At 50.6% G+C, this 24,800-nt stretch overlaps 1 protein-coding gene across 1 annotated transcript; it reads right to left on the bottom strand.

Annotated features, from left to right (window-relative positions):
- Positions 1–409: 409 nt before the first annotated feature.
- Positions 410–24,800, bottom strand: BPIFB1 (BPI fold containing family B member 1; the record flags this gene model as incomplete). The annotated part of the gene is made up of 14 exons (XM_079784716.1): positions 24,683–24,800; positions 23,504–23,645; positions 22,724–22,831; positions 20,547–20,687; positions 19,493–19,574; positions 16,142–16,205; positions 14,391–14,476; positions 13,232–13,411; positions 12,303–12,356; positions 11,678–11,836; positions 10,081–10,148; positions 9,786–9,831; positions 8,634–8,697; positions 410–429 (listed from the first exon to the last, which is right to left on the bottom strand). The coding sequence occupies exons 1-14, from the start codon at positions 24,795–24,797 to the stop codon at positions 410–412; spliced, it is 1,329 nt and encodes a 442-aa protein (XP_079640842.1). The 5' UTR covers positions 24,798–24,800.

The raw sequence follows: 24,800 nt of genomic DNA, 5'->3' as shown, positions 1-24,800 counted from the left end.
TGCGTTTAGTTCTCTTCGCCTGGCGTGCCCTTCCTCCTTGTGTGGGCTGCCTTCAAATCTGGGCTCTGCCACTTCCTGACTGTGTGACCCTGAGCACGTTACTTGATCTCTCGGTACCTCTGACCTCTCATCCGTAAAACTGGGATTAAACATTAATTGTGAGGAATACATTCAACAATATGCACCAAGCACTGAGCAAGCAATGGACCTAACCCCTGTTAATGTGGCTGGGCCACACTGTGAGATGTTTAAAGATGTAGGAAGTTTTAGGATCTTGAGGAGGACAGGGAAGGGTCCTGGGGGAGGCACCATAGTGGCTGAGCTAGGCCCCTGGGACTTGAAGCCATGGCTCTTCACCAACGAGTAAGGAAATATTTCAATATCGCAACTAGTATGTTTGTACGGGGTCCTAGCGGCTGAACTCCAGCCCTGCAGAGGGTGGCCAAAAGGGCACAGTCAGGACCCTGGAGCCTGTAGGTGGGGGCGGGGTGTCGCTGGGTGGGCATAAGTGCGTCACCAAGAGACTCGGCTTCTGAAATGCAAGGCAGGGACCAGCTGGGATGCAGACACATATGCTAGCGTAAGCAGGGCTCGCCGAGGAGCCAGCGATGCACCCCCACGGCACGCCTACGAAGAAGCCACCCAGAGGGTAAATGCTTCCCCTGAGCAAGGACAGGATACCCCCAAAAGCAGCTTAGCCTGCCCTCGAGGGCCTGAGAACATTCTGGCATTGCCTTGAGTCAGAAACATCCAGATTTTTGGTGCTTGGTGGCACGGGAGCTGCCCAAAACTGTGATATAATTGGGTATAAAAAAGAAAGTTTTTGTTTGCATATGCAAATTTTGGACTGGAAAACTTGTACTCGTGGCATTAGCTATTTATATTTTGCTTCTAGGATTATTTAAAATTCACCCACTATTTGTCAGTCCTATAACAGACACTTCCCTCAATCAGTTCACCCAAGTCAGTCCCTCCTCCCTCCCTGCCCTTAGTACTTCACACCATCTTCCCACCCTCTCCCTCTCTTGTCCTAGATCACCCCACCAGCCCTGACTTCTGCTTGAGCCCTCACTATGTGGCAGACACCATGCCAAGAGCTTTACCAGCTCCATCCCATCACTGAGTCCTCACCGCAGTGGTCTGGGATCATGGATTGCTAGCAGGTCCATTTTGCAGAGGACAAGAATTGAAGCTCAGAGAGGCGCAATGAGTTGCCTGCCCCAAATCACACAGGTAGTAGGTGGTAGAGCCTGGATTTGACCCCAGGTTGGCCTGGCACTAAGACCCTCTGCACCATTTCACCACATTAGTGTAGGCACTCTAGAAACACCCGCGAAGTGCCCCTGTGAGCCTCTTTGTCCTTACCTCTACACGAATAGGGATGCCTGGAGTCTTTCCCTGGTCTCTGTCTCCGGCTTCCAAGAAAGACACGTTTATAACCCGAGCTCTGAAGCCGGTGGGTGGCCCATGGCAGGAAGTCCAGCCCCTTGGCTGCGGCTGGTGCTCAGAGGAGCTCTTCAGGGGAGGGAGGGTCCTCTTGGCAGAGGGTGGCAAGGAGCTTCTGGCCAAAACTGATATGGCCTGTCCCCAAGGCTAAAAGGGCAGGCTCTAGGCTGGAGCCAACATACCCCAGGGAGGAAGTGGGAGGACGCTTCAGTTTGGGGGTTGGGCCCTTTCCCTGAGGTACAACATCAGAGCCGCAGAGCCTGGCTGGGCGATCACTCTTGAAAGGGACCCAAGGAGGCTCCTAATACAGAATGTGCCAGCCATAGAGCCCAAGGGAGTAAGGGTGTATATTGGGGGGCGGGGGGGGGGGGAGAGGAGGGGCGTGTGGAAGAGAGCAGGTGAGGGATAGAGGCAGGGCTGGGAGGAGCCCGGTGACCACTTTGAGACCATTCCCCATGCCTTTTCCATATGTGTCTTCTATGCCATGCCTCTGTGGTCAGACAGGCCTGCGTTCAAATCCCCACTGTCACGCGGTAACTGTGTAACTGTGGGCAAGTTGCTTTCCCTCCTGAGACTCACTTTTCATGTCTGCAAAAGGAGAAAAATAAATCCACGTATGTCTTTTGGATATTGTGAAGATCATTGAGGTAACGCATGTAGATGTTAGCACGGGGCCTGGCACATAGAAAGGGTTCAAAAGAAGTTACTTATTTTCATTTCCATTTTATAGATGAAGAAAACAGACTAAGAGAGGTTAAGTGGTTTTCTCAAGGTCACACAGCAGGTCTGAGACAAAACTGGATTTGAAATCAGGGCACAGAGAGGGGACTGGCTACCCAGTGAAAGGGAAATTCAGTGTTATTATGCAACACGGCTTCCAGGCCCCCAAGTTCTCACTCCCAACCAAACTGCTATGCAAAGGTCCTCTTATGTGAGTATCCTGGCGCCACCATTGCGAGTGTGCACAGCTGGCTCTGTCACCAGGGACGCCTTCATTAACTGCTGTCCAGTGTGGTTATTTTGAGGGCAGGCATATTCATCTCCAGGTTTAGATTTTCCACAGGATTCTCTCTATAATTAATTCCTTCCCCTTTCACAGCTCAGAGATGTGGTCAGCGTAGGTGTTACACTCCATTTTTTCAGCTGGACACACCAGGCAGAGGGTCTGATGGTGGAAGAGTGGGCCTGGAAGGCAGAAGCTGCCCAGGAAATGCTAGGTCAATGTCAGCTAGTGCTCAAAATCTCTCTTTGGCTAATATCAAAAGCAAGCGGTTGATGTTAGCATGATTCGGGAGCATATTTTAGATGGGGTGTACCTATTCTAGAATCTCAGTGTCATTTTTGGTCGGAAGATGCTCTAAAAGATGGCTGGTCCCCCTCATTTCTATTGATTGGGTCTCAACATGGCTGCCAAATACTCGGGCCAGAGAAAGGCTCTGGGGTTAATTTTCTCATCCGAGTCACTGGGGTTTGATACAGGGTGTTGGTGGAGGCTTAGAGGTCTTCCCCCCACCCCCTTCCAAAATCTGGCCTCTCTACACGGGACAGGAGGGAAGAATTTGGTTGGAGCCTCATGGAATCGGTCTGCTTTACCTCACTGACTAATCTCTGCGGAAAGGAGATTTCCTGGGGGAACGGGCACGTGGGTGAGGCTTGGGTTCCCTTCATTTCACTGGCTGTGTGTTACTTGGTCCCTCATCTGTAAGACAAAGACAATAATGACTCCTGCTAGGCCGGAGGGGTTGTTGAGATATCACTGGGTGTTTTTTTTATCTTCTGTGGCTAATAAGACTCAAAGAGAAATAGAAGACTTTTCTCTCCCCAGCCCAGGAAGGTCGTAGGGTCTTAGAGTTCTGACCTGGGGGTTCCTACCTCAGGGGTGCATGGACGGTGGTTGTGTTTCAGGCCTCAGATGGAAGGGGGCCGGCACAGAAGACACTCTCCTTTATGGGAGGTAAAGACCCGAGGGGAGTGATGAAGTTACAGAGTAGGAGGCATTGTGGGCTAATGTTTAGGGGCTGCTTGGTAGTCATGTAGTCAGAGCCTCAATTTCCTCGTTTGTCAAGTGGGGGTGCTGTAGGCCGTGGGAAAGGCTGGGCGGATGAAGGTCCGTCAGACCCTTAGCAGGGCAGGTGCTTGTCTTGGTGTGGGTTCCCCAGAAGGATTTACGTGCAGGTAGCTGATTTGGGAGGTGATCTCAGGAGACTCTGGTAGCGGGAGGGGGAAAGTAAGGGAAAGAGACAGCCCATCAAGCAAGTGACTCCAGGGGGCCAGGACTCTGTCCCGCTGGGGTATCATGGGAGCTGGTGTGGGGTTGTTCCCTGCCCCGTGGGGTGAAGAAGTGGGGTTATTTACCCTCTAACCTCCAGGAAGCCCCAGAGGTTGTGGGTGGTTGGAACCCGGAGCCACAGCCATGGCTGTTTAGGGGAGGTGCTTCTGCTTGACTGGGGGGTGGGAGTGCTCGCTGCTGCTGACAGGATCGCATCGTCTGGGACAGGGGCCCCTTCATCGGCACCAGATGGGACCCAAGAACACAGGCTCTGCCCCATCTCCCAGGCTCCTCAGAAGCCCCCCAACAGATCCTTGTATGACTCCAGGGAACCAGCAGAGACCTGCCCCAGTCAAGATGGAGACCGACTTCCTTTTTTTAAGTTAATACTCCCTAGAGGATATTTTTTCCGTTGATTTTTAAGGAGAGAGGAAGGGGGAAGGGAAAGAAAGAGAGAGAAAGGGCGGGGAAAGGTGAGAGAGACACTCTAATTGGTTGCATTTGGTGTGCGGGGCCAATACTCTAACCACTGAGCTACATGGTCAGGCAGAGAGCAATTTTCTGGATCTCTCTTGCCGAGTGGGAGTTCACCCCTAGAGGTAATATGATTTGGAAAAGAATGCGATGTGATGTTGGGGGACACAGACCACCAAGTGTGGCTGGGAGTCAGCGGTGCATTGGGAGCTGCAGCCCTGGGCCTAGAGCTCAGCCACGGCCGAGGAAGGAAGTGCTCACTGTCCCTGGTATAAGCGCCTTGTGCAGGGTCTTATCCTGGCCCCTCTGTGTCCCTCTTGGCCTAGCCTGTGTCTTGTAGATAGAAACTCCGTCTGGGCTGCCTCTCCAGGCTGCGAGCTGTTCTTATGCCTGGTTAGGCCCTGAAGTTGGGTAATGCCTTTTCCTGCAAGGCCCCTCGTGTGCTCAGGGGTGGGGGGAGGATGGGGGGGTAGGGGGTGGGGTGGGGGAGGGGGGGTGGGGGGGCCTGGAGTCTGGAGAACAGGGGCCCTATTGTCTGTGCTGAACCTGGTGCTTCAGGGATGTCAGGGAGACAATGGCAGTCCCGTTGCTGTCCAAGCAGGAAGGGCCTTCGGTGATAAGGCCCAACATCCTGGAGGCCAGGCAACAACAGTGACGATGACATCACCCGCAGGGACATTGTCTGAGCACCTCCCACCTGTCTGGAACCACTCTCTCTCATGTCATCCTCACTATAGCCTTCTAAGATTGGGAATATGACTCTCCCCACTTTATAGAGAAGAAAACTGAGGCCCCTTGAGGGGAGCCACCTTCCAGGGTCAACAACCATCGAGGGCGGCCGGCCAGAACGCAAAGCCTGCCTCTACAGTCACGTTGTTCAGACAGCCCTCGACCCCCCACACTGCCAAGACCAACAAAGCATGCGACCCTGGCCGAGAGGTTGTCCCACCAAGTGGGGGTCTTAGGGCCAACCCAGAAGGCAGGAGGGCACAACCAGTGCAGGTTACCCACATGTGGTCTGATGTGGCCCAGATCGGCTCAGAAGGGCCTGAACATGATCCAAGTGTGGCTCGGATGTCCAGCCCGTTAGCCTGCCAAGGACACAGTGACTCCTGGGACAAAGATACACTCCAGACTTCAGAAGTCATAGACAACTATTTATTTATTGCAAAGAGGGAACCTACGGAGCTGGATGCCACTGGGAGCCAGCCTGCCCCAGGTGGCCACTGTCCAGGTCTTCATTGGAAGAGAGGAGAGAGGTCCAGGGTTCTACAAGGAGACTGGGGTGATCACAAAGGCGTCCTGCAATTGGAAGAGAAAAGTCAACTGGGTTGTTTTTTTACCTCCTGCCTTGTGATTTACGCTGGCGTGTCCTCCTTAAGGTGACCACTGGCATTGAGGGTCATGGTCCTGAACTCACTCATACAGAATTCTTGGAAGGGACAGAGGAGTAGGGTCTGCCTGCAGAGTGTAAGATTATATAGGATCGTTGTCCCTAGTTCCAACACGCCCCCAAAAGTTTGCTCAAATGCAAGATTCCTGGTTGTATCCATTGGGCCTTAGGCAGCTGAATCTTTTAAAAAATCTTAATTTTTGAAACTATTGCATATATCCCCCCTTCCCCCTATTTAGGCAGCTAAATTTTTAACAAGGCTCTGGCTTTTTTTTTTTTTTTAACTAAGTGTGATATGAAGAACTTAATCTATTAGATTTCCCCAACATTTTATTTTGATTATTTTCAAACATACAATAAAGTTGAAAGAATTTTATGTGATCACTTATATACTCATGATCTAGATGCTCCCACTTAAAAAGCTATACTTGCTTTATCTCATATCTAACCACTTATTCATTTGTTTGACTAGACTTTAAAACATACTATTTTATAAAGCTATAAAAAGGAAATAAATGTGCTGCTGAGTCCAAAATAAATGAACAGAGTAGAACAGAAAATTTGGAAACCGTTCCAAAGAATGAAATCATACTTTTCCAACTCAAACTGTAAATGATGAATTATGTGATGCAAGTCGCTTTAAAAAAAAAGAAAAAGAGGAGCATTACTAAATGTCCCCTAATAAGAGATATGTGAAATAAACCAAGCTTCAGCTTGTATGGATACCCGTTGTCCATCCAACGCCAATCCAGTGCATGTATGTCTTAGATAAGTAAACGACTTATATTTTACTCAGATTATTGTGATGTCGTCCATCAGTGCATGGCCTGTGAATTCAGACATCTGCTGAGTTTTGTGGAGGAGGAAGCTGGGCTCAGAGAGGCCGGAGGACATGCCTGAGGTCCCGTGGCTAGAGAGAGGCAGGGTCCTCTGGCCCCTAGGTCTAGATTCTCAGCCTCTTTCGGTACCATCCACAGTGTCGTTCTCATTATTCTCCATCAAAGCCAGCTAAAGCGTGGGCACGGTTGTTGAGGTGGGCAGTTGATAATAAGTCAAATGTCAACTTGCCTTGGAAGCTTGTTAACAAAGCCTCTTGCCCTTCCCCCAAATTCGACTCTAGTGGGGTAGGGCATTTTTGAGACTTCCTTTCCCCTGGGGATTTCTCTGGAACTAAACAGCTTGAAGTGCCTCCCTGGCCTTTGGTTGGGCACCCTAGCTATGTAATGGTGGACAGTGACCTGTGGATGCTCTTAATGGTTAATACTTCTGCTTTCAATGTCTCCCCCACTTGAGGGTGGACTAGAAACTCCAAGAAGGCAGGGGTTTCTGTCTTTTTTGTTCACAGTTGTGATCAGTGCCTGGCACATAGTAGGTGCTTAGTAAATGCCTGCTGGCCAGCTGACTAAGATGGAATCACCTCACTGTCATTGGCTCGTGTGGAGATTGGAGCCTAAAGCGGGGGGTTTTCAGGGCAGGTGCTGAGTGCAGATCTCTACTCTGCCACCTACTGAGTGTGTGACCTTGGAAATGGACTTGCCATCTCTCACTCTCAGTTCCCCATCTGTAAAATGGGGATGACAATAGGATGTACCTCATAGGGTAGTTGTGAAAACTGAGCAAGATACCCTAATACCTGGCACAAAATGATTATGGGCTGTTAAATATTATTAATGACAATATTTGGGGGTGGTGGTGGATGATGCTACAGCTCCTCTCCCTAACAGCTGCCAACAAGAGTCAGATGTTCAATAAGCATTTATTGAACATCTACTGTGACAGGCCTTACTGAATCAATGAACAAACCAATGAATGACAGCTAGGATGGAAAAAGCTGGAGGTGTATTGACCCCTGTCAAGGACGGTTGTACTCTTCCAGTTACAATTGAGGAACTGAGGTCCTGAGAGAAGCAACTTGCCCAAGGTCCTTCATGCGTGACCAGCGGGGTCAGGACTGGAGCACAGCCCACACCTCCCAGCCCAGGGCTTTCCTAGTGACTATGCCCTCCCTGGGGCAGGATGTTCAACCCCACTCACCTCGTTCTGAGACAATGACGCTCCGGCAAATCCCAAGGCCTTCACAATCGACAGTGGGATCCCGGATCTTACTTTGCCTGAAATAACAAATATGGTTGGAGACTGGTAGGCCTGGGGTGGGCCTGGGCATCTGTGGGCAAGCTCACAATTCCCAGAGGTGGGCTCAGGACCTGGCATGCCCAATGCAGACTGTCCCTTTTGCCTCTGCTCAGCTGTTCTCCTGCCCAGCATCCATTTAGCCTCATCTCCTTAACCTTTGCCTCCACCCAGCACTGGCTCTGGCTGCTCCAAAGGGCACCCCCATTTCCTCTCACACTCCTGCTTAAGAACCAGGCCTCCCATCATCCACAGCACAAGTGTGGGAATTGAGATTTCTCATTCTAATAAAATAAAGAAATGAAAGAGGTGGGCTTGTCATAGGTTACCAACTTTCCCACCCCCATGACCTGAGGCTTAATTAGAGTAATTCCATCTTTTCTCTCGGCTTCCTCCACCATGAACACAAATAACAACACCAACAACAACAATGGCTGAGAAATGTTGAGCACCAACTGTGCTAGTCAGCCCCCTCCACCCCTTACAAACACCATCTCCTTTATGTTTCTGAGGAAGGTACTCTTATTTCCCCATTTTACAGATGGAGAAACTGAGGCTCAGAATAATAAGGCAGCTCATCTAAGGCCAGGCAGCCAGCAAAAGGGAATTGAGACTTGGGGAACCAGGTCTGTCTGAGGCACATCGAGTGTGCTCTTGTCTGTTTACACCTCCTGTTGTCACCCCCATGGGCACTGCCTGGCTCATTTTTGCGTGCCTAGGCTCTGGAACCAGTAAAGGAAGGTGGAGATGGGAGAGCTCATTTCCAGATGGGTGACCAGAAAGGCTTCCTGGAGAAGTGGAATTTGAATGAAATTCCAAAATGAATGAAAGGGGCCCCAAATGGAGACTCAGGCAGGAGAAGTAACGCACCCACCCTCAACAGCCCTGGGAAGTGGGGGGATGGATAGCAAAGGGACGCACCATTCTGATTTGGCAGCAAGATGCCGGCGAGGAGATCAGTGACGATGTCTTTCAGAATTTCAGGCTGTGAGAGAGAAGGGACATCGTTCCCCGGCTGAGAATCTCAAGTTCTCCCAGCCATTCCTAGAATGGGCACAGCCCAGCCCCATTCTGAGGACAGCTGGTGAAGATGCTGGAATCCCAAGTCCCCTGCCAGTCCAAGTTGCTAGGGCTCCTAGGAGTGACACAAACCCAACTGGCCCTGGGATCCCATAGGTCAGAGGGTTGGGGTGCATCAGAAGGATGTGCCCCCACCCTCTACTCTCAAGGCCTCCAGCAGAAGGTGCCTTAGGAAATTTAGCCCTGTATTTCCTGAGGTTTTGACTTCTCAAGGGAAGCCAGAGTCCTGATTTCATGTAAAACCTCCCGTTTTAAAATACCAATAAAAAAAAATAAAAAAAATATAAGGACAGCCCGGCCGGCATGGCTCAGTGGTTGACATCAACCTATGAACTAGGAGGTCACGGTTCAATTCCCAGTCAGAGGACATGCCTGGGTTGCAGGCTCAATCCCTAGTGTGGGGTGTACCAGAGGCAGCCAATGAATGATTCCCTCTCCTCATTGATGTTTCCATCTCTCTCTCCCTCTTCCTTCCTCTCTGAAATCAATAAAAATATATTAAAGAGCACATGTAAAGGCAAAAAACAAAAAACAAAACACCAACCGAAAAAACAAAAACAAAAACAAACCTACCAAACCCCCAGAACCGACACCACATCACAAGACAGGATTCAGCCAATTTCAGACTCTGATTTAGTCCGACTCAGATGAGGAAGCTGAGGATCAGGAAAAGGGCCGCTCATGGTCACTGAGGTGAGTTTATGTGATTGTGAATAGGGGAGAGTTGTTTCTTAATTTTGGGTCAAAACTTCACAGGAAAGTGGATGTGTATCTGAGTGTCCGTATGTGTGTGTTCTCAGCTGTGTTTGGCACATAGCAGGTGAGTGTCTGAACCAGGAGGTTAGACTGTGTAGCTGATAATGTGGAGGCCGGCCAGCCCATGATGGGGCTGCCCATGGGGACCTGTTGAAAGCACATTCTGCAAAATGTCTCCTTTGAAATGGACCATTCTGGGCTCTTCTGTGTCCCCAGAGACAAGCTGTTAATACTCACGCTGAACAGGTTAATTTCTGAGTTCAGCAGGTGGATCCGTTCAGAACTGCAACAGAAAATGCCCATAAGAATGGTCCCTCCAAGTCCCATTCATTCATTCATTCATTCATTCATGCATTCATTCATTCAACAGCTGTTTTGAGCACCTATTATATATGGCATTCTTTCTGCCTGCCCTGGGGTAGCCTTCACTGGATGCTCACACCCCAGAGACTCACAACACTGTGTTTAAAGAAACCCAACGGTCACCAGGTGGCACTCATTCTCAATCACCAGATTCTTCACTATGATTTACCTGATATCATTTATGTTGAGCATAAGATTGATACCTTTGGTATAAAACTGAGCTTCTGAGTTGGCTTCCTGCAACGAGAAGCCCACATTTCTTTTAGAGGATGCGTCAAAGGTGGGGTATGGGGTTCTGCAAGGGGTTCTGGGGTCAAGCTGACACTCGGATCTCAGCTATTGGTTCTGCGACCTTGGGAAAGGGTTTGACCTCTCTGGCCTCACTTTCCTCATCTATTAAATGGAATAGTACCTGTACCCACTCCCCACTGAACAGATAACCACATAGGATTGCTGTGGGAAATGATGACAGCAGCCAATATGCGCGGAGCCTTCACTATGTGCCTGGCAGTTTCAAGAAGTTTATATGATTATCTCCTTTGATCACCACAACCCTTTGAAGTGGCTTCTATTTTTACCTCATGGTAGAGGTGAGGAGACTGAGGGACAAGGATCAGTAACCTCCTGGTAATGTTAACTATTGTTATTATTATCAGAAAGGTCAGAAGCAAAGTCAAGTTTCAAATACAAGTGCCAAAGCTATACATCAGCTTGACCTGGGGGGAGGGGGGGCAGCCTGAGGGCAGGGTGCCAGGCTCCAGCTCCAGTGAGCTGCTCCCGAGGCCTTTTGAAAAGTGCCTTCCATTGGCCCTGGTGCGGCCAGGTCACCAGGGAAGCTCATTCTCACTGCTGGTTGGGAATCAAAATATCCTTCAATAGCCCTAGCCAGTTGCTCAGTGGTTAGAACGTTGGCCCTCAGGCTGAAGGGTCTCGGGTTCGATTGCCGTTAAGGGCACAGTTTGCAGGCTCAATCCCCTGCCCCGGTCGGTCGGGGCATGTGTGGGAGGCAACCAATCAATGTGTCTCTCTCACATTGATGTTTCTCTCTCTCCGTTTCTCCCCCTCCCTTCCACTCTCTCTAAAAATCAATGGGAAAAATATCCCCGGGGTGAGGATTAACAACAACAACAAAAGAATATCCTTCATTACAGGAAGCTAGGGCACTGTGTCTCCTGTAGTCTTTTGTGGATGGCACCCCTGAAATTGTGTGTGGGCAACCGTACAGCTATACACAGCAACTCTGCTGTGAGCATAGTCAGCATTAGCTTCCTTCCAACAACCAGGTACTCTCCAGACTCCTTGGTTGGGCACGGTTCCAGCAGCCAAGCATGAATCCTGTGTTGTCTCTCCCTTCTCTCTGCCTCTGCAGTGGGGTCCAGTCAGTGCCTTCCTCAGATCCCCTTTAGAAGGCGGGGCATCCATCCCTCCCTGCCGAGGGCTGCAGTTAGCAGTCCCCAGCCCCTTCGCTGCAAACATGCTCCTGCTTGAACAGAGCTGCCTTGCTGGGAGTCATGTCCTTACTACCCCTGGGGACTATTGGGTGGCCAATAACTGATTGAAAAGGGGGTACAAAGTCTTGACTGACTAATAAAGTCACAGGGTGAGAGTTGGGCCCCCAAAGCTCCTGATTCTTGGGGTTAGAACTCGCTATAGTCCCATCCTGCTGGGTGACAAGAATGGTGGCAACGTTTAGCAAAGCAAGAGAGATGAACCGGAATAGCGTAGGTCCCCCAGATTGCCGCCGATGTCACATGCGATTAACTCACGATGCCCAGGGTGAAGAAGGGGCGGCGGACTTCATTGGAGGCGAATATTTCCAGCACGATCATTTGGGCCACCTTGGCACTGCCCTTGTCCAGAAGGAGCTTTGGGGACTCCTGCATTAGTATCTTCACAATCTGCGTGTGCTTCAGCTGATCCGCCGCCTGGAAGGACATCAGACCTGCATGTGGCCCACAGGTCCCATGTGGCCTGGCCCGTGCCCAGCTTCCCGGCCTCCCTGCATCCTCTCCGTGCTCCAGCCGCACTGTCCTCTCCGTCCCGAAATGGGTTGCTCTCACCATCTCAGCCTTTGGTTTGGCTTCTCCCTCTGTCTGGAATCCTCTTCTCTCCAGAGAAGCCTCCCTAGTTTTCCGGACTGCGTCAGTGCCCCCATTAATGCTCTCATAACCCTTAGCATCTGTCCTCTGGACTGACATGTTATCTGTGTAATTATGTGACTCAGGTCAACCTGGCCTGTTGGACTGAAATCTTCCTGAGGACAGGGGCAGGTCTGTAGAAGTCACTAGTGCTGGAAGGGAGGAGAGCGGTCTTACGTCATTTTATTCCCCGGAGGCCTGAGGGCAGACCCCAGCAAACAGCCTTCAAGCTGCAGATGGCCAGGGGACCAACCTTTTCGCTGATCCGCTTGATGCTATCCTTCAGCCGGAGAGCCATCTCAGGAAGCTGAGGAAGAGAGGAAGCCAGGACAGGTCAGCTGGGGGGCGGGGGGGCGGGGGAGACATCCCTGCAGCAGCCCCACTGCTGCGGTCCCCAGGACCCCAGAGAAGCTGGGTGGGCCCGGTGGTCCAGGCTACATATCTGTCACTGGTGAAAAACAGTCCTATGTTAGCTGCTGTGAGGCAGGGGGTCCCCGCCGGCCTGTGGGTTGGTGGTGGTTGTGGGTTTGTGGGCAGTGCGTTGCTCCCAGAGCGCACAGAGAAGTGACCCCAATTCTTACTGTCGTCCTGAATGTGGTTGCTGGTGACCATCCCTCTTTTCTCACCATCTCAGCCCTCTACTCTGAGTTTTGATCCTCAAGAGCTTGGCTATCTGTTGTCTGTCAGCTTACTTTAAGCCCGGACACCCTCCCATAACTTTGGGGCAACGCTTTTGCCCTGTAGGCCTCGGTTTCCCCATCAGTCACCTTGGAGGCGGTGGCACACCCTGGTTGACTAGGGTGTGCTGTTTTGAGAAGCATTCCAAGGCTGTGTCAGCATCGAGGCTCAATAGGGAGGACCCTGATTGATTAGTCATGTCTGCCACGGGCCCCACTGTAGACAGGACTGCTATTTGGTAGGAGAAGTAGGTGTGTCCTGTTCTCAGAGGGCAGAACTAGGACCAGGACTGGATGTTACAGGGAAAGCTTCATCTTTAGAACTATACGTCAGAGACAGACTGTTAGGGGAGGGAGGGAGCACTCCATTACAAGAGGGGTTTAAACTAAGCCTGACAGGGGATTCGTGCCCACGGGCTTCAGGATCTTCGCATCCCCTTTGATTCAGAAAATTCCCATGATGCAGTAGAGGTGGCTTCATCCTCTGTCCCATGTCGAGGCTTACCACATAGTCCAGCAGGACCATGATTTCTTCTGGAGGGAGAAAGTCAGCTAGTACAGCATCCACCACATCCTGCCTTACTGTGAGGCTGAAAGGGGCGCTGTCCAGAGCGGGTATCGTCAGGGAAGCCACAGACTCATTGAACCATTTGATCCCCTTTCCCTGTGAGTCCAGCAACTTGGCCTAAGGAGACACAGAGCAGAGAGCTGGTATCAAAACTTTAACTCCACACCTTACCCAACCACCACCTGGAAGGAAACAATGCCACTCAACCTGATTCCCTTTTTGCACTTGCTGTCTGGAAGCTCAGCCCAGAATTCAGTGCCTTACTGTAGGTGATGAGTTATCTCAGGTGCTTAGCAATATCTACCCCACCTGCACCCCTCAGATAATCTCTGATTTTTTTTAAAGCTTTAAATGTCTTATTTGGCATTTAGGTTTCAACTTTTCAGATACCACACAAGCCCTTTGGATGAAGGGAAAATTAAAAACTGTAAAAAAATTGATGGAAATGCTTGATGCTGCAGTTTTCCAAGGCATCCATGAGAACTGGTCTGGGATACAAGCTGCCCACGTTGGTGTGGTCCCTTAGGGAGTCGAGCTCCAGGGTGTATGCAGCTCCATTTACCAGGATCTTCCTGCCTGCCAGTCTTCAGTGGCATTTCACTCTCTTCTTGGGGACTCTGATTATCTACACTTTACAGATGAAAAAACTGAGGCTTAGAGAGGGGAAGAAACTTGCCCAAAGTCCTACAGTCAGGGACTGGTGGAGCTAGGAGAGAAACTTAGGTCTGTGTGTTTTGATCCTGGGCTCCCGTTTTAAGGTAATCAGATGTTTGGGGATTGGCAGGGGCTTGCCTGAGAAAAAGGCCAAGAGCCCCAGTGCAAACACTCTGGCCTGTGACTGGGGAGACCAGGGTTGGAGGAAAGATCACCAGGATCGATGTTCTGTGCTTGGCCTTTAGAGTCTACCTGCCGTGTCTCCTCCATCGGAATGGTTTGCACGGGGCATGTTCAGCACAGTGAGATTTTTCTAAATCAGCCCGTGTGTCTTAACCGTGACCAGGGTTTTCTCCCCTGAAACAGACCCCAGGTGTCTGACCCTGGTGGTCAGAGAAGGCAATGATGTCCCCACTTCACTCTCAAGGTCCATGACACTCACCCCCAGGTTGAGCTGGATGGTGTTATCTTTGATGGCAGAAGACAGAAGGTCAATCTCCAGATGGTCACTGCTTATGGAAATGGGTGCTGCTCAGAGACAAGAAGAAAGTTGTGTGAGGGTGAAGGGCAGGATTGGATGGGTTGTTTGGGGGCTGCTTTTGGCTGGAGCTGCATTATTGCATGGGGAGAAGTAAGAAGAGAGGAACAGGAGTAATGATGATGTTGATAATGACAATGGCGAAAATGATAACTGACATTTATTAAACATATATTGAGTGTTGAACTGTGTTAAACCTTTATATGTGTTGGCTCATTTAATCCTCACAATAACCTTAGGGGGTGGGTCCTGTTATTACCCCCATTTTACAAATGGGAAAACTGAGGCTCAGAAAAGTGAAGTGATTTGCTCATACTGTGAAAAGATTTGAACCCAGTGATCCTATGTCAAGGTCCTGGTTTGAACAAAACTGACCTATTGCTTGTAACTCTCCACCTCCCCACCAGACATCCTATCCAGATGGGTCTGGATCTGTTCACTGGATCAAACGTGTTCGCCTTGGGATTCCCTATTTGGCCGCGAGGGGGCAGTGGCGTCTCAGCTGCCCTCGCTGTTGGGCGGAGAATGGGAAGGGCAGTGGAGGGGGCTCAGGGGTGGGCGGGGCAGGGAGTAGGTCCTTGGACCAATTACACCCTCCCCCCTCCCTGCACCCCCAAGCCTGCCCTACCCCTGGGGAGCAGAGGAGCCAGATAGACTTCCGTTCTAGCCACAGTAGCCTTAGGTAGCTTCTTCCCTCCTCAATCTCAGTTTACTCATTTTAAAGTGGGGGTGTAATACAGTAATGCTGGCCTCATAGGTTGTACAGGACAGGTACCTAGTAAAGTTGCCTTGAATCTGAATTACATCACACTTGAAATTTGAAGAATTGGATTTAAGCCTTCCCCATCACTAACTTCTGTGAACTCGAATAACTGACTTAATTTCTCTGCGCCCCAGTTTGCTGATCTGTGAAGTGGGGTAATGATCATATAAAAGACCAAGCACAGTATTTGCTCTATGGGTGCTCAATGCTACTGATGCCATTCTCTTCCCACTCCTCTCTGGTGGCCCCTTTGAATGAGCCACTTCAGATCCCCAAGCAGTAGACAATAGAATTTTCTCCTTCCTTACAATCCCCACTCTGAGGCACTTGAGCACAGCAGAAACTTGAGGTGGGGGTAGAAGCCTGTGACCTCCATTTCTGCTATCTCAGGGAGGGAGAAATGACCTTCCTGAGCATACATCTGATCTTTTCTCTAAGCCCACAGTCTTTGCTGTATCATTCATTTATGCATCCATTCAGCACACATTTGGATAAACTTCTCTCTGCTATGTGCCTGGAACTTTCCTATAAACTTTTAATCCTCACTAACAATCCTGAGGTAGGGCTGTATAAGTCCCATTTTACAGATGAGGAAGCTGAGGATAAGGAGGTAGAGCTGGCTTCCCATATCCATGAGACAAGTCAATGGTAGAGCTGGGATTTTAACTCAGATTTCTTTGGGTCACTGGCTGGCTCATGTGGAAACCTGCCTATAGTAGGTACTGGTGAACTCAGAACTGTGAATTCCTGTCTGCTCCTCCCAGGCAGGGATCAACTGGTGCTCTTCCCACCGGCTGCTCAGGCCAGACTGGGGAGGTGCCCCCTCCAGAGCCGCAGCCCGGAGGCTGGCTCAGCAGAAAAGAAAAAAGGTGGGAGAGAGCAGTGCACTCACCCTTCACCAGGCTCAGGAGCTCCTCATGCATGTCTTCAAAGGCCGCCTCGATCACGGGACACAGCTGTAACAGCACAAATGCGGGAGCTTCATCAGCAAGGGGGTCCCACAGTGACCCATGCCCAGCCCACGTGGCCTCAGTCCCACCGCTGTGCTCATGGCCAGCCAGGACTTTGTCCATGGGGAAGAGGACTCAGTAGCAATCTGCCCCCCAGCCAACTCTGCTGCTCAGAGCACCCCACTTTTGTCCCCATCTTGTTCCCAAGAGCCCATGTTTTCCATGAGAAGGAGATGGAGAGGCCATTTCTTCAGTCACATATTCTTTCAGCACGTCGCTACCGAGCTCCTTCTGCATGTCAGACTCAGAACAGAGGCCAGCAGGACAGACCGAACCAGACATGAGAAGAATCTCTTTGTGTCCTTTGTGGGTTTCTAGCTCCCCCCAAATTGCCAGCAGTTCTCATCAGGGAGCGACTTTGTCCCCCAGAAGACATCTGGAAATTTCTGGAGACATTTTTAGTTGTCACAAATTGGGAGGTGATGTTATTGGCATCTGGTGGATAGAGGCCAGGGATGCTACTAAACATCCCACAGTGCCCAGGACAGCTCCCCACAACAAAGAATGATCTGGTTTAAATGTCAGTCCTGCCAAGAGTGGGAAACCCTAGCCTCACATAATCCTGGCCTTATCTGTCCTGTTCAAGACGGGGATAAACATTTACCTGCCCGTGGGCCCCAAAGGAGCTCATTCTCTGCTCTAGGCAGCCCATTTTCAGGTACCTAAGGTTTTGTCTTAGGTGCAGTTTCCCCAGTGGAAGAACCTTTTGGCTGACCACCCATTGCTATCTCTCAAGAAAGGACCTTACACTTTGAGAAATGTTAACTTTTTCTCTGAAAAACCCATTTCCTGCTCCTAGCTGCTTTGCCAACCCAGAACCCAGGAGGATGGAGGACTTGGGTTTAGAGACCCCCAGACTTCACTGCCAAGGGACCACCTGTTGTTCATGGGAAAGGTGTCCCTGGAAACCTTTGCATCTTATCCCAGAGTTCCTCTTCCTTCAGTTTCACCAGTGGTGTCAACTCTGGTCACACATTAGAATCCTCCAGGATACGAGCCAGAATCCTCTGGGATACTAAGGCGTGACCCAGACTAATTAAATCTGAATCTTTAAGGTAGAGCCCGCAGTCCCTCCTAATCCACAGAGGATATATCCTAAGATCCCCAATGGATGCCCGAAACCACAGATGGTACCCAACCCTAGATATACTATGTTTTTTCCCATTTATACATACCTTTCACATCTGGATTGTCAGGATCACTACTCTTGAACTTTGTGGCCATTATTAAGTAAAATGAGGGTTATCTGAACACAAGCACTATGATACCAGGGCAATCTATCTGATAACCAAGAGGATGACTAAATGATCAAACAGCAGGGAGCAGAGGTAGCATGGGGATGTTGGACAAAGGGGTGATTCACCTCTGGGCTAGGACAGAGCAGAACAGCTCTAGATTTTATCACGATCCTCAGAACAGTGCGTCATTTTAAACTTATGAATGACTATTTCTGGAATTTTTCATTGAATATTTTGGACCAGTGGACCATGGGTAACAAACTTTGGAAATTGAAATCGTGGATAAGGGGGGCACTCCTGATGGGACCCACATATTTACACTGAAAGGGGCTCTAGCGTTTTCTAGATGGGCCCCTGCCAGATTTCAATATGCCATGCCTTTCCCCTTCACATCAAGTAAAATATTTACATGACCATATTATATCGACTCCAGTGAGTCATGATGGGAAAACATGATGAATAGACAGCCAATTGTCTCATATCGTTCACTATGTGTGGCTCTTCACCCTTAGAAACAGATCTTATGCAAAGAGCATTTTGTAATCCCAAGTCCTTGCCATTTTTTTCTAGTAAATGTAAAATGTAGAAAATGTAAAAATACGTTTTAGGCGGTTAAAGTATGATGCCAGTTTAAGAATGGTTTTGGTTAAGGCTTGCAAGAAATTTCCAGGATCCTACTTTAAGAAACTCCCACTTAAAAAAAAAAAGAAAGAAACGCCCACTTTTAAATAGAAAAAAAATACTTTCTTAAAAGAAAAATTATCTCATGTAAGAAAAGCCAAATTTTACAAAATTACTTTCAGATTCCTTTAAGAAGGCTCTCTGGAATGGTTTAATAAAGTATTAAATATGATATAGCTATTACATAATTATGAATAGTGTACAATGGCATAGAAAATATATATCACTTAAATAATACAAAGTAGTACTGACACCGAGTGCAGATATAAATATATATCACTTAAATAATACAAATAGTACATGACCATTTGAGTGGATTATATAAAAGAGAAAATAGCTGCCAAGTTAAGGTAGAAGCATTATGGGTATTTTTCCCCCTAATGTGGTTTAGTTATTACATCATCTTTTTCTTTCAAAAAAGTTTTATTATAAAAAACTGATTAGTTATATGACAAGGTACTTTGAACCTCAGGAGGCCCATTGTTGTGAAGCTGTCTTGGAATTTATAGAGATCCATGGTCCAAGTGGATGAACCAACTTATAGAGTTTTAACTTACCCGGGCATGTAAGGGACATATAAAATGAGACTGACTCGTGTTTACTGACTCAGAAAAATAAATCCAACAGGACCCGGTGGATGACAGAGCCCTGAAGACTGCCGGTTGGTTTGAGACACTAGGGTACTAGAGTCAGCTTGTGCTGGTTTGTGAGGACAAATTGTTAAATTTTCAGGCGTTTCTGAGCTGGTGCCAAGCTGAGGCATCATTAAAAATTAAAGTATATAAACCTACAACTAAATAAATTATACTAAAAGCAAAGTTAATGAAAACTCAAAACTCATTACTTCCTAATTATTTAGTTAAATCTCACTAATTGTTTTGTTATATCTTACTATTATTTCTTGCTCTTGAGGTTATTAATGTCTATTGTATCTGTGTGGTGGAAATACCAAACAGCGGTGTGCTACAGCACACTTCTTCCCAACTCTGCTCAGTGACATCACATTAGTAGCTTGATATTGGCCTTGGAGGGAGTGGTTTACATCAGGGAGAGCAGCAAATGCTACATACACATCTGGGCTCTCTCCCCTCAACTCTCCAGAGTGAATGGTTAACGCTTTATCAGCACATCACTATCCAAAGTCTCCTGGATGACTTTTGGCAGTTCATTATCTTGACCTCAACGATTCATTGCTGAAATAATGATCCAGACTCAGTTTCCTACTCCATGTCCCTTCATACCAGCTTGCAGTTCCACCCCAGCCCTTAAGGGGGAGCGATCTTCACAGGCCCATGAGGTCCCGATTCCACTTACCTGGGTTTTTACCAGTTTGGGCAGGGCTGGCACCAGGAGTTTCATGACACTGTTGGCTAAGGGGTTGGCCATGAAAGAGAGCCTTCCGGAGAGGAGAAAGGGAGAGAGCTTAGGGAAGGTCAGAGATGATCACCCCTCTCTTGTTTTATAGAAGGGGAGACTGAGTCCAGGGGAGAAAGGAACTTGCCCAAGGTTCCTGGGCCTGTTGGAGACAGGGCTGGGAGTAGACCCTGTCTACTGAGCAGAGAATTCCCAGGGAGCAGGGGAGGGGAGGGTTGTCCTAGAAATGTGTGCTGGACACTGGGACAATGGCAGTTGGCATTTCTCCCCATTCTCCTGTTAAGGGGAAGTTGAGGGAAGCACCACAGTTTTGAGCCCTTGCTGTGTGCCCCATACTCCGCTGAGTTAGTTACAGCTGTGGCCTGAGCTAACCTCTCACTGCAGCTTGAGGCACAGGGAGGCAGGCCCAGCATCACCCATATAGTAAACTAGAGGCCCGGTGCATAAAACTTGTGCATGGGTAGGATCCCTAGGCCTGGCCGGCGATCAGGGCCCATCTGTGGGGTGACCGGTAGGGTGATTGGGTGGGGGGGGGGGGTGGCCCACTGGCACCCACCTTGGCTGGCCTGGGGCCTGTGGGCTGGGGGCAGCTCCTGCATTGAGCGTCTGCCCCCTGGTGGTCAATGTGCATCATAGTGACCAGTCGTTCCACCCGTCATTCTGCCGTTTGATTGATTTGCATATTAGGCTTTTATTATATAGGATGAGGAGATGCATTTGCCTGACGCCAGAGCAGGATTTTACCCCTGGCTCTACCCTAGCCTGCCTGGAGGGTGGGTGGGGGATGTGAGGGGCCCAAGGTAGGTGGCTCCTCTCCACCTTTAAAAGTTTGTCCCACTGCCTGGCACGACATCACAGGTTCTCTGCAAGGAGCCCCAGATCAAGAGTCAGGAGGGTTGGTCCCTTTCTATCTCTGGGTGTCAGTGCTCTCCATTTGTAAAATGGGGCTTCCCTCCAGGCACGGCGGGAGCTCAATGGGAGGGGCCACACTCACTTTTTCAGCAGGCTGATGCGCAGGCTCCTGCCGCTGTTGGAGCAGCTGCTGAGGATGAGGCCTTTCTTGCTGATCTCCACGCGGATGGTGGCTTGGGCCTCTGTCTCCATGTGAATTTCCACAATGCTACTGACCAGGGGCCTGGGAGTGACAGTGCCCAATGCTGTGAGCACACCCAGCTCCAGCTGGAGTGAACCTGCTGCCCCTTTCTGTCCTCTGCTCTCACCTCTCTTCTCAGGCTCCTGTGTTGGGTTCTCCTCATCTCCCCCTCCCCGCCGCCCCCCCCCCGCCCCGCCGAGCCCCCCCTCTCGCCCTCCCCCGCCAGCCCACCTTTTTATTATTTTTACTCCAGCATGTCCCAGGTTCTGTTTTTTATTTCTCTCCTGGTTTAAATCCTAAAACAGCTTCCAAATTTATACCCAACTCCTTACTCAGGTGTCTTACAGGCATCTCACATTTAGCATGCACAAAACTGAATGTGGATCCTGCCCAAACCTGCTCTTCTCACGATCTTCCCTGTCTTGGTTGCTGGCCACGCTATCCTGCCAGTTGCACAGGCAAAAACCCTGGACTCAGCCTTTTTTTTTTTTTTTAAATTTCTTTATTGATTAAGGTGTCACATATTTGTCCTCATCCCCCCATTCCCATCCCACACCCCTCCCCACGGATGCCCCAACCCCCTGTTGAACTTAACCATTGGTTAGGCTCATATGCATGCACACAAGTCCTTTGGTTGATCTCTCCCCCCTCCCCCCACCCTCCCCTATCCTCCCTCTGAGGCCCGATAGTCCGATCGATGCCTCCTTGTTTCTGGTTCTGTTCTTGTTCATCAGTCTATGTTGTTCATCATTTCCCCTAGGTGAGCGAGATCATGTGTCACTAGAGATATACTTATATGAACTGAATGTGAGATGAGCAATAATAGTTATGCTGACAGGCAAATGAATCAGTCTGTAGTGAGTTTCTTTCTGGACCAACAGTTCTTTTGAGACCCAATATCAATGTCCATCAGTTCCTTATGTGTACATGTCGGCACTGACCCCTCAGCTCTGGATGGTGGACAAATGGTGGTAATGCAGGTTCGATTCCCTCTGGAATCGGGGGGACCCAGGGTCTCGGCCGGACCCAGGGGCACGGCTTCATCCTGACCCAGGGGCACGTGGCCTCACCCGGACCCAGGGGGTGCGTGGCCTCACCTGGACCCAGGTGCGCGCGGCTTCCCCCGGACCCGGGACCCAGCCTCACCCGGATCCAGGGGCACATGGCCTCACCTGGACCCGGGATCCAGCTTCACCCGGACCCAGGGGCGCGTGGCCTCACCCGGACCCAGGGGCGTGTGGCCTCTCCCAGACCCAGGGTCGCGTGGCCTCACCCGGATCCAGGGGCCCACGGCCTCACCCGGACCCGGGACCCTGCCTCACCCGGATCCAGGGGCACACGGCCTCGCCCAGACCCAGGATTCAGCTTCACCCGGACCCAGGGGTGCATGGCCTCACCCGGACCCAGGGGCGCTCGGCCTCTCCCGGGCCCGGGACCCAGCCTCACCCGGATCCAGGGGCACACGGCCTCGCCCGGACCCGGGATCTAGCTTCCCCCGGACCCAGGGGTTGGACTCAGCCTTGACTCTTTAATCTCTCTCCTCCTCTCCCCCCACATTCAATCATCAGGAAGTCCTGTTGTCTGCACCTACCTCCAAAATGTATCCAGAATCTGACCACTTCTCGCCACCTTCCTGCCCCAAAACTCCGGTCCAAGCTATCCTGGTCTCCCTCTGAATTATTTCAGTATTTTTCTAGATGGCCCTCCCTGCCTCTGCTCTTGCCTCCATATACAACAACCAGAGGGATTCTTTTAAAATAGTAAACATGTCATGTTTCTCTTTGCTCAGAACCCTCCATGGTCCCACCTCACTCAGTAGAAGCCCAGTCCTCACCTTGGTCCAGAAGGCACTGTATGATCTGACCTTGGCTGCCTGCTGGCCTCACCTCCCACGACTCTCCTCTCTCCTACCCCACCCCCTTTTGCCATTCTTTGAACAAAGCAAGTGTACTCTTGCCTCAGAGCCTTTGCACTTGCTCTTCCCTCTGCTTAGAACTCTTTTCCAGACACCTGCATAGTGGAAAAGGGGGAATGAGTGGGTGAATCTGCCTGCTATGCCTGACCGAGGGGATACTCACGTGTTGAAGCCAGCCACCAGGTCCAGTGGGATATTGACGATCAGCTCCTGGTCGTCAGCAGAGGGTTGCACCTGCAGCTCCAGGATGTTGGCTGAGGTGATTTTCAGCCTGGATGGATGCAGGAGAGATGGGATTCATCTGAGCATCGGCCACAAACTTGTTCCCCTCAATCTTCTCCATCTCCCCTGGTGCCCAGCCAGTCGCTGGACCCAAGCCCTATCCACTCGTTCTTCCCCAGCATGGTCTTGCCACCTCTCTCTCCCCCCCCCCCCCGCCCCCCAACCCTTGCTCCTGCTCTCAACACTCCCCTGGCTCCCTATTACTGAAGAGATGAATCCAAGCTCTTTGAACTGGCTTTGTAGACCCTCTGGGACCTGGCCCCTCTGACCTCCCAATCCTTACCTTGGGGTTTGGGCAACATCTATTCTGACCGCCTCTCACCCTCTAGGCCTTTGCCCAGGCTGGCCCCTCTGCCTGGAATACCATTTTCTTCTTTCTCCTGGTGAACATGGAGTCAATGGCCCACCTGTCACCGAGACTTAGAAGCATCACCTTCACCCTCTCACCCCAGTGACCTTCCTCTGGAGTCACCCTATCAGGCTCCCGTGTGACTCTCTTATGCTTATTAACTCATCTGGGAGCTTCTGAGGAAGGGACGTGATTTCTTCCATCCTTTGTGGTCAGACAGAGATTTGATACCAATTGATGCTTATTGACTGACCAATTAAACGTGCCAAGTGTGTCCTGGGCAGAAGTGTGGGCAGGGAGTTCCCAACTTACCAGATGATGTGGTTCAGGGCAGAGTTCACCAGGCTGCCTAGTATGGGGATGCCCCCGGCCGGCTCCTCCCGTATGGCGCTGAGCAGAGGCAGCTCGTGGAGGATGCGGAGGGCATCGTGGTCCCTCAGCTTCTGTGTCAGCTCTGGAGACAGATTCTAGGTGTTAGAGTCCAGCAGGAGGGGCAAGGAGGGGCTCCATGCTGGGAGAAGGCATCACTCAGACTACTCGGGCCTGGACACAAGGTGAGGGTATGGATGGTTCCATCCTGGCCCTCTCTACCATAGATGTGGCCCAGATGGGGGAGGCTAGGGCATGGATGGACCATTCACCCCCCTGAGCATTGCCAGCCTCTGCATCCCTCCCACCAGCCAGCAGCAAACACTTCTGGAGCCAAGAGGCAGGGAACTCATAAGTCCCTGTTTGGGGCTGTTTTGCTGCCTAAAACACAATTCTCTGGCATCCACATTCTATAGGTCTGTTGTCCAAAGAGTATCAAGTGCTGAGCAGAGAAAGGAGGTCAGGCCAGGGGCCTGGGAGCCAGGAGCCCTGGGTTCTGCCCCATTTGGCTTGTGTGCAGAGCAGGTCAGAGGTGCAGGAGACCTGATGCTGGGGAAGCAGCCCTCGCCCAATGACTGACCAACCAGTGATGTATAAACACCCTGCTCCCTCAACCCTCGGCAGGATGACTCAGGTGTACTTGTGCCCCACTGTGCCCCGGAGGCCTTCTTGTTTGTTTCCAAAGGACAAAACCCAGGCTCAGGAAGGTTCCGGGCCACAGAGCTGGAGGGTGAGAAGGGTGTGCCTGGGATCCAGGCCGCCAGGTTTCCAGCCGAGGGGTCTTCCCTCTGCCGACTGGTTGGTCACTGACTCAGACTCTGAGGAGGTGCTTTGCCAATGGGTTTTAGGCGAGGGCAATTGCATCGTCACACCCAGGGCCACCCCCCTTCTGCAGGAACCTCAGAGCAGTCAGTTTTGGAATCATGGCATTTAAAAAGGGTTTCTTGGGATCACAGGCACTTGCAACCTTTATAATTTACCCACTCGAATCTCATCTAGACCTGGGTCCCAACTGTGTCTTGCACACCCCCAGTCATGGGCAGTCCCCCCACCCCACCCTGCTCCTTTGCTCCACCTGCCCCATTGCCCTATGGTGCTGAAGCCTGGGCGGCCAAGACTTACTTTCTTTGATGATTTCTGGGCCGAGGATGAGCACTGCAGGAGGACTGAGGGTGGCTCCGACCAAGGTGGCTGCCAGCAAACCACAGAGGAGGGTGAAGGTCCTTGAACTGGCCATCTT

This window comes from Cnephaeus nilssonii (genome assembly GCF_951640355.1).
Source record: "Cnephaeus nilssonii genome assembly, chromosome: 11".
Classification (NCBI taxonomy): Eukaryota; Metazoa; Chordata; class Mammalia; order Chiroptera; family Vespertilionidae; genus Cnephaeus; species Cnephaeus nilssonii.
The sequence above is the reverse complement of the archived record's forward strand: the minus strand, read 5'-3'. Positions and strand labels throughout refer to the sequence as shown.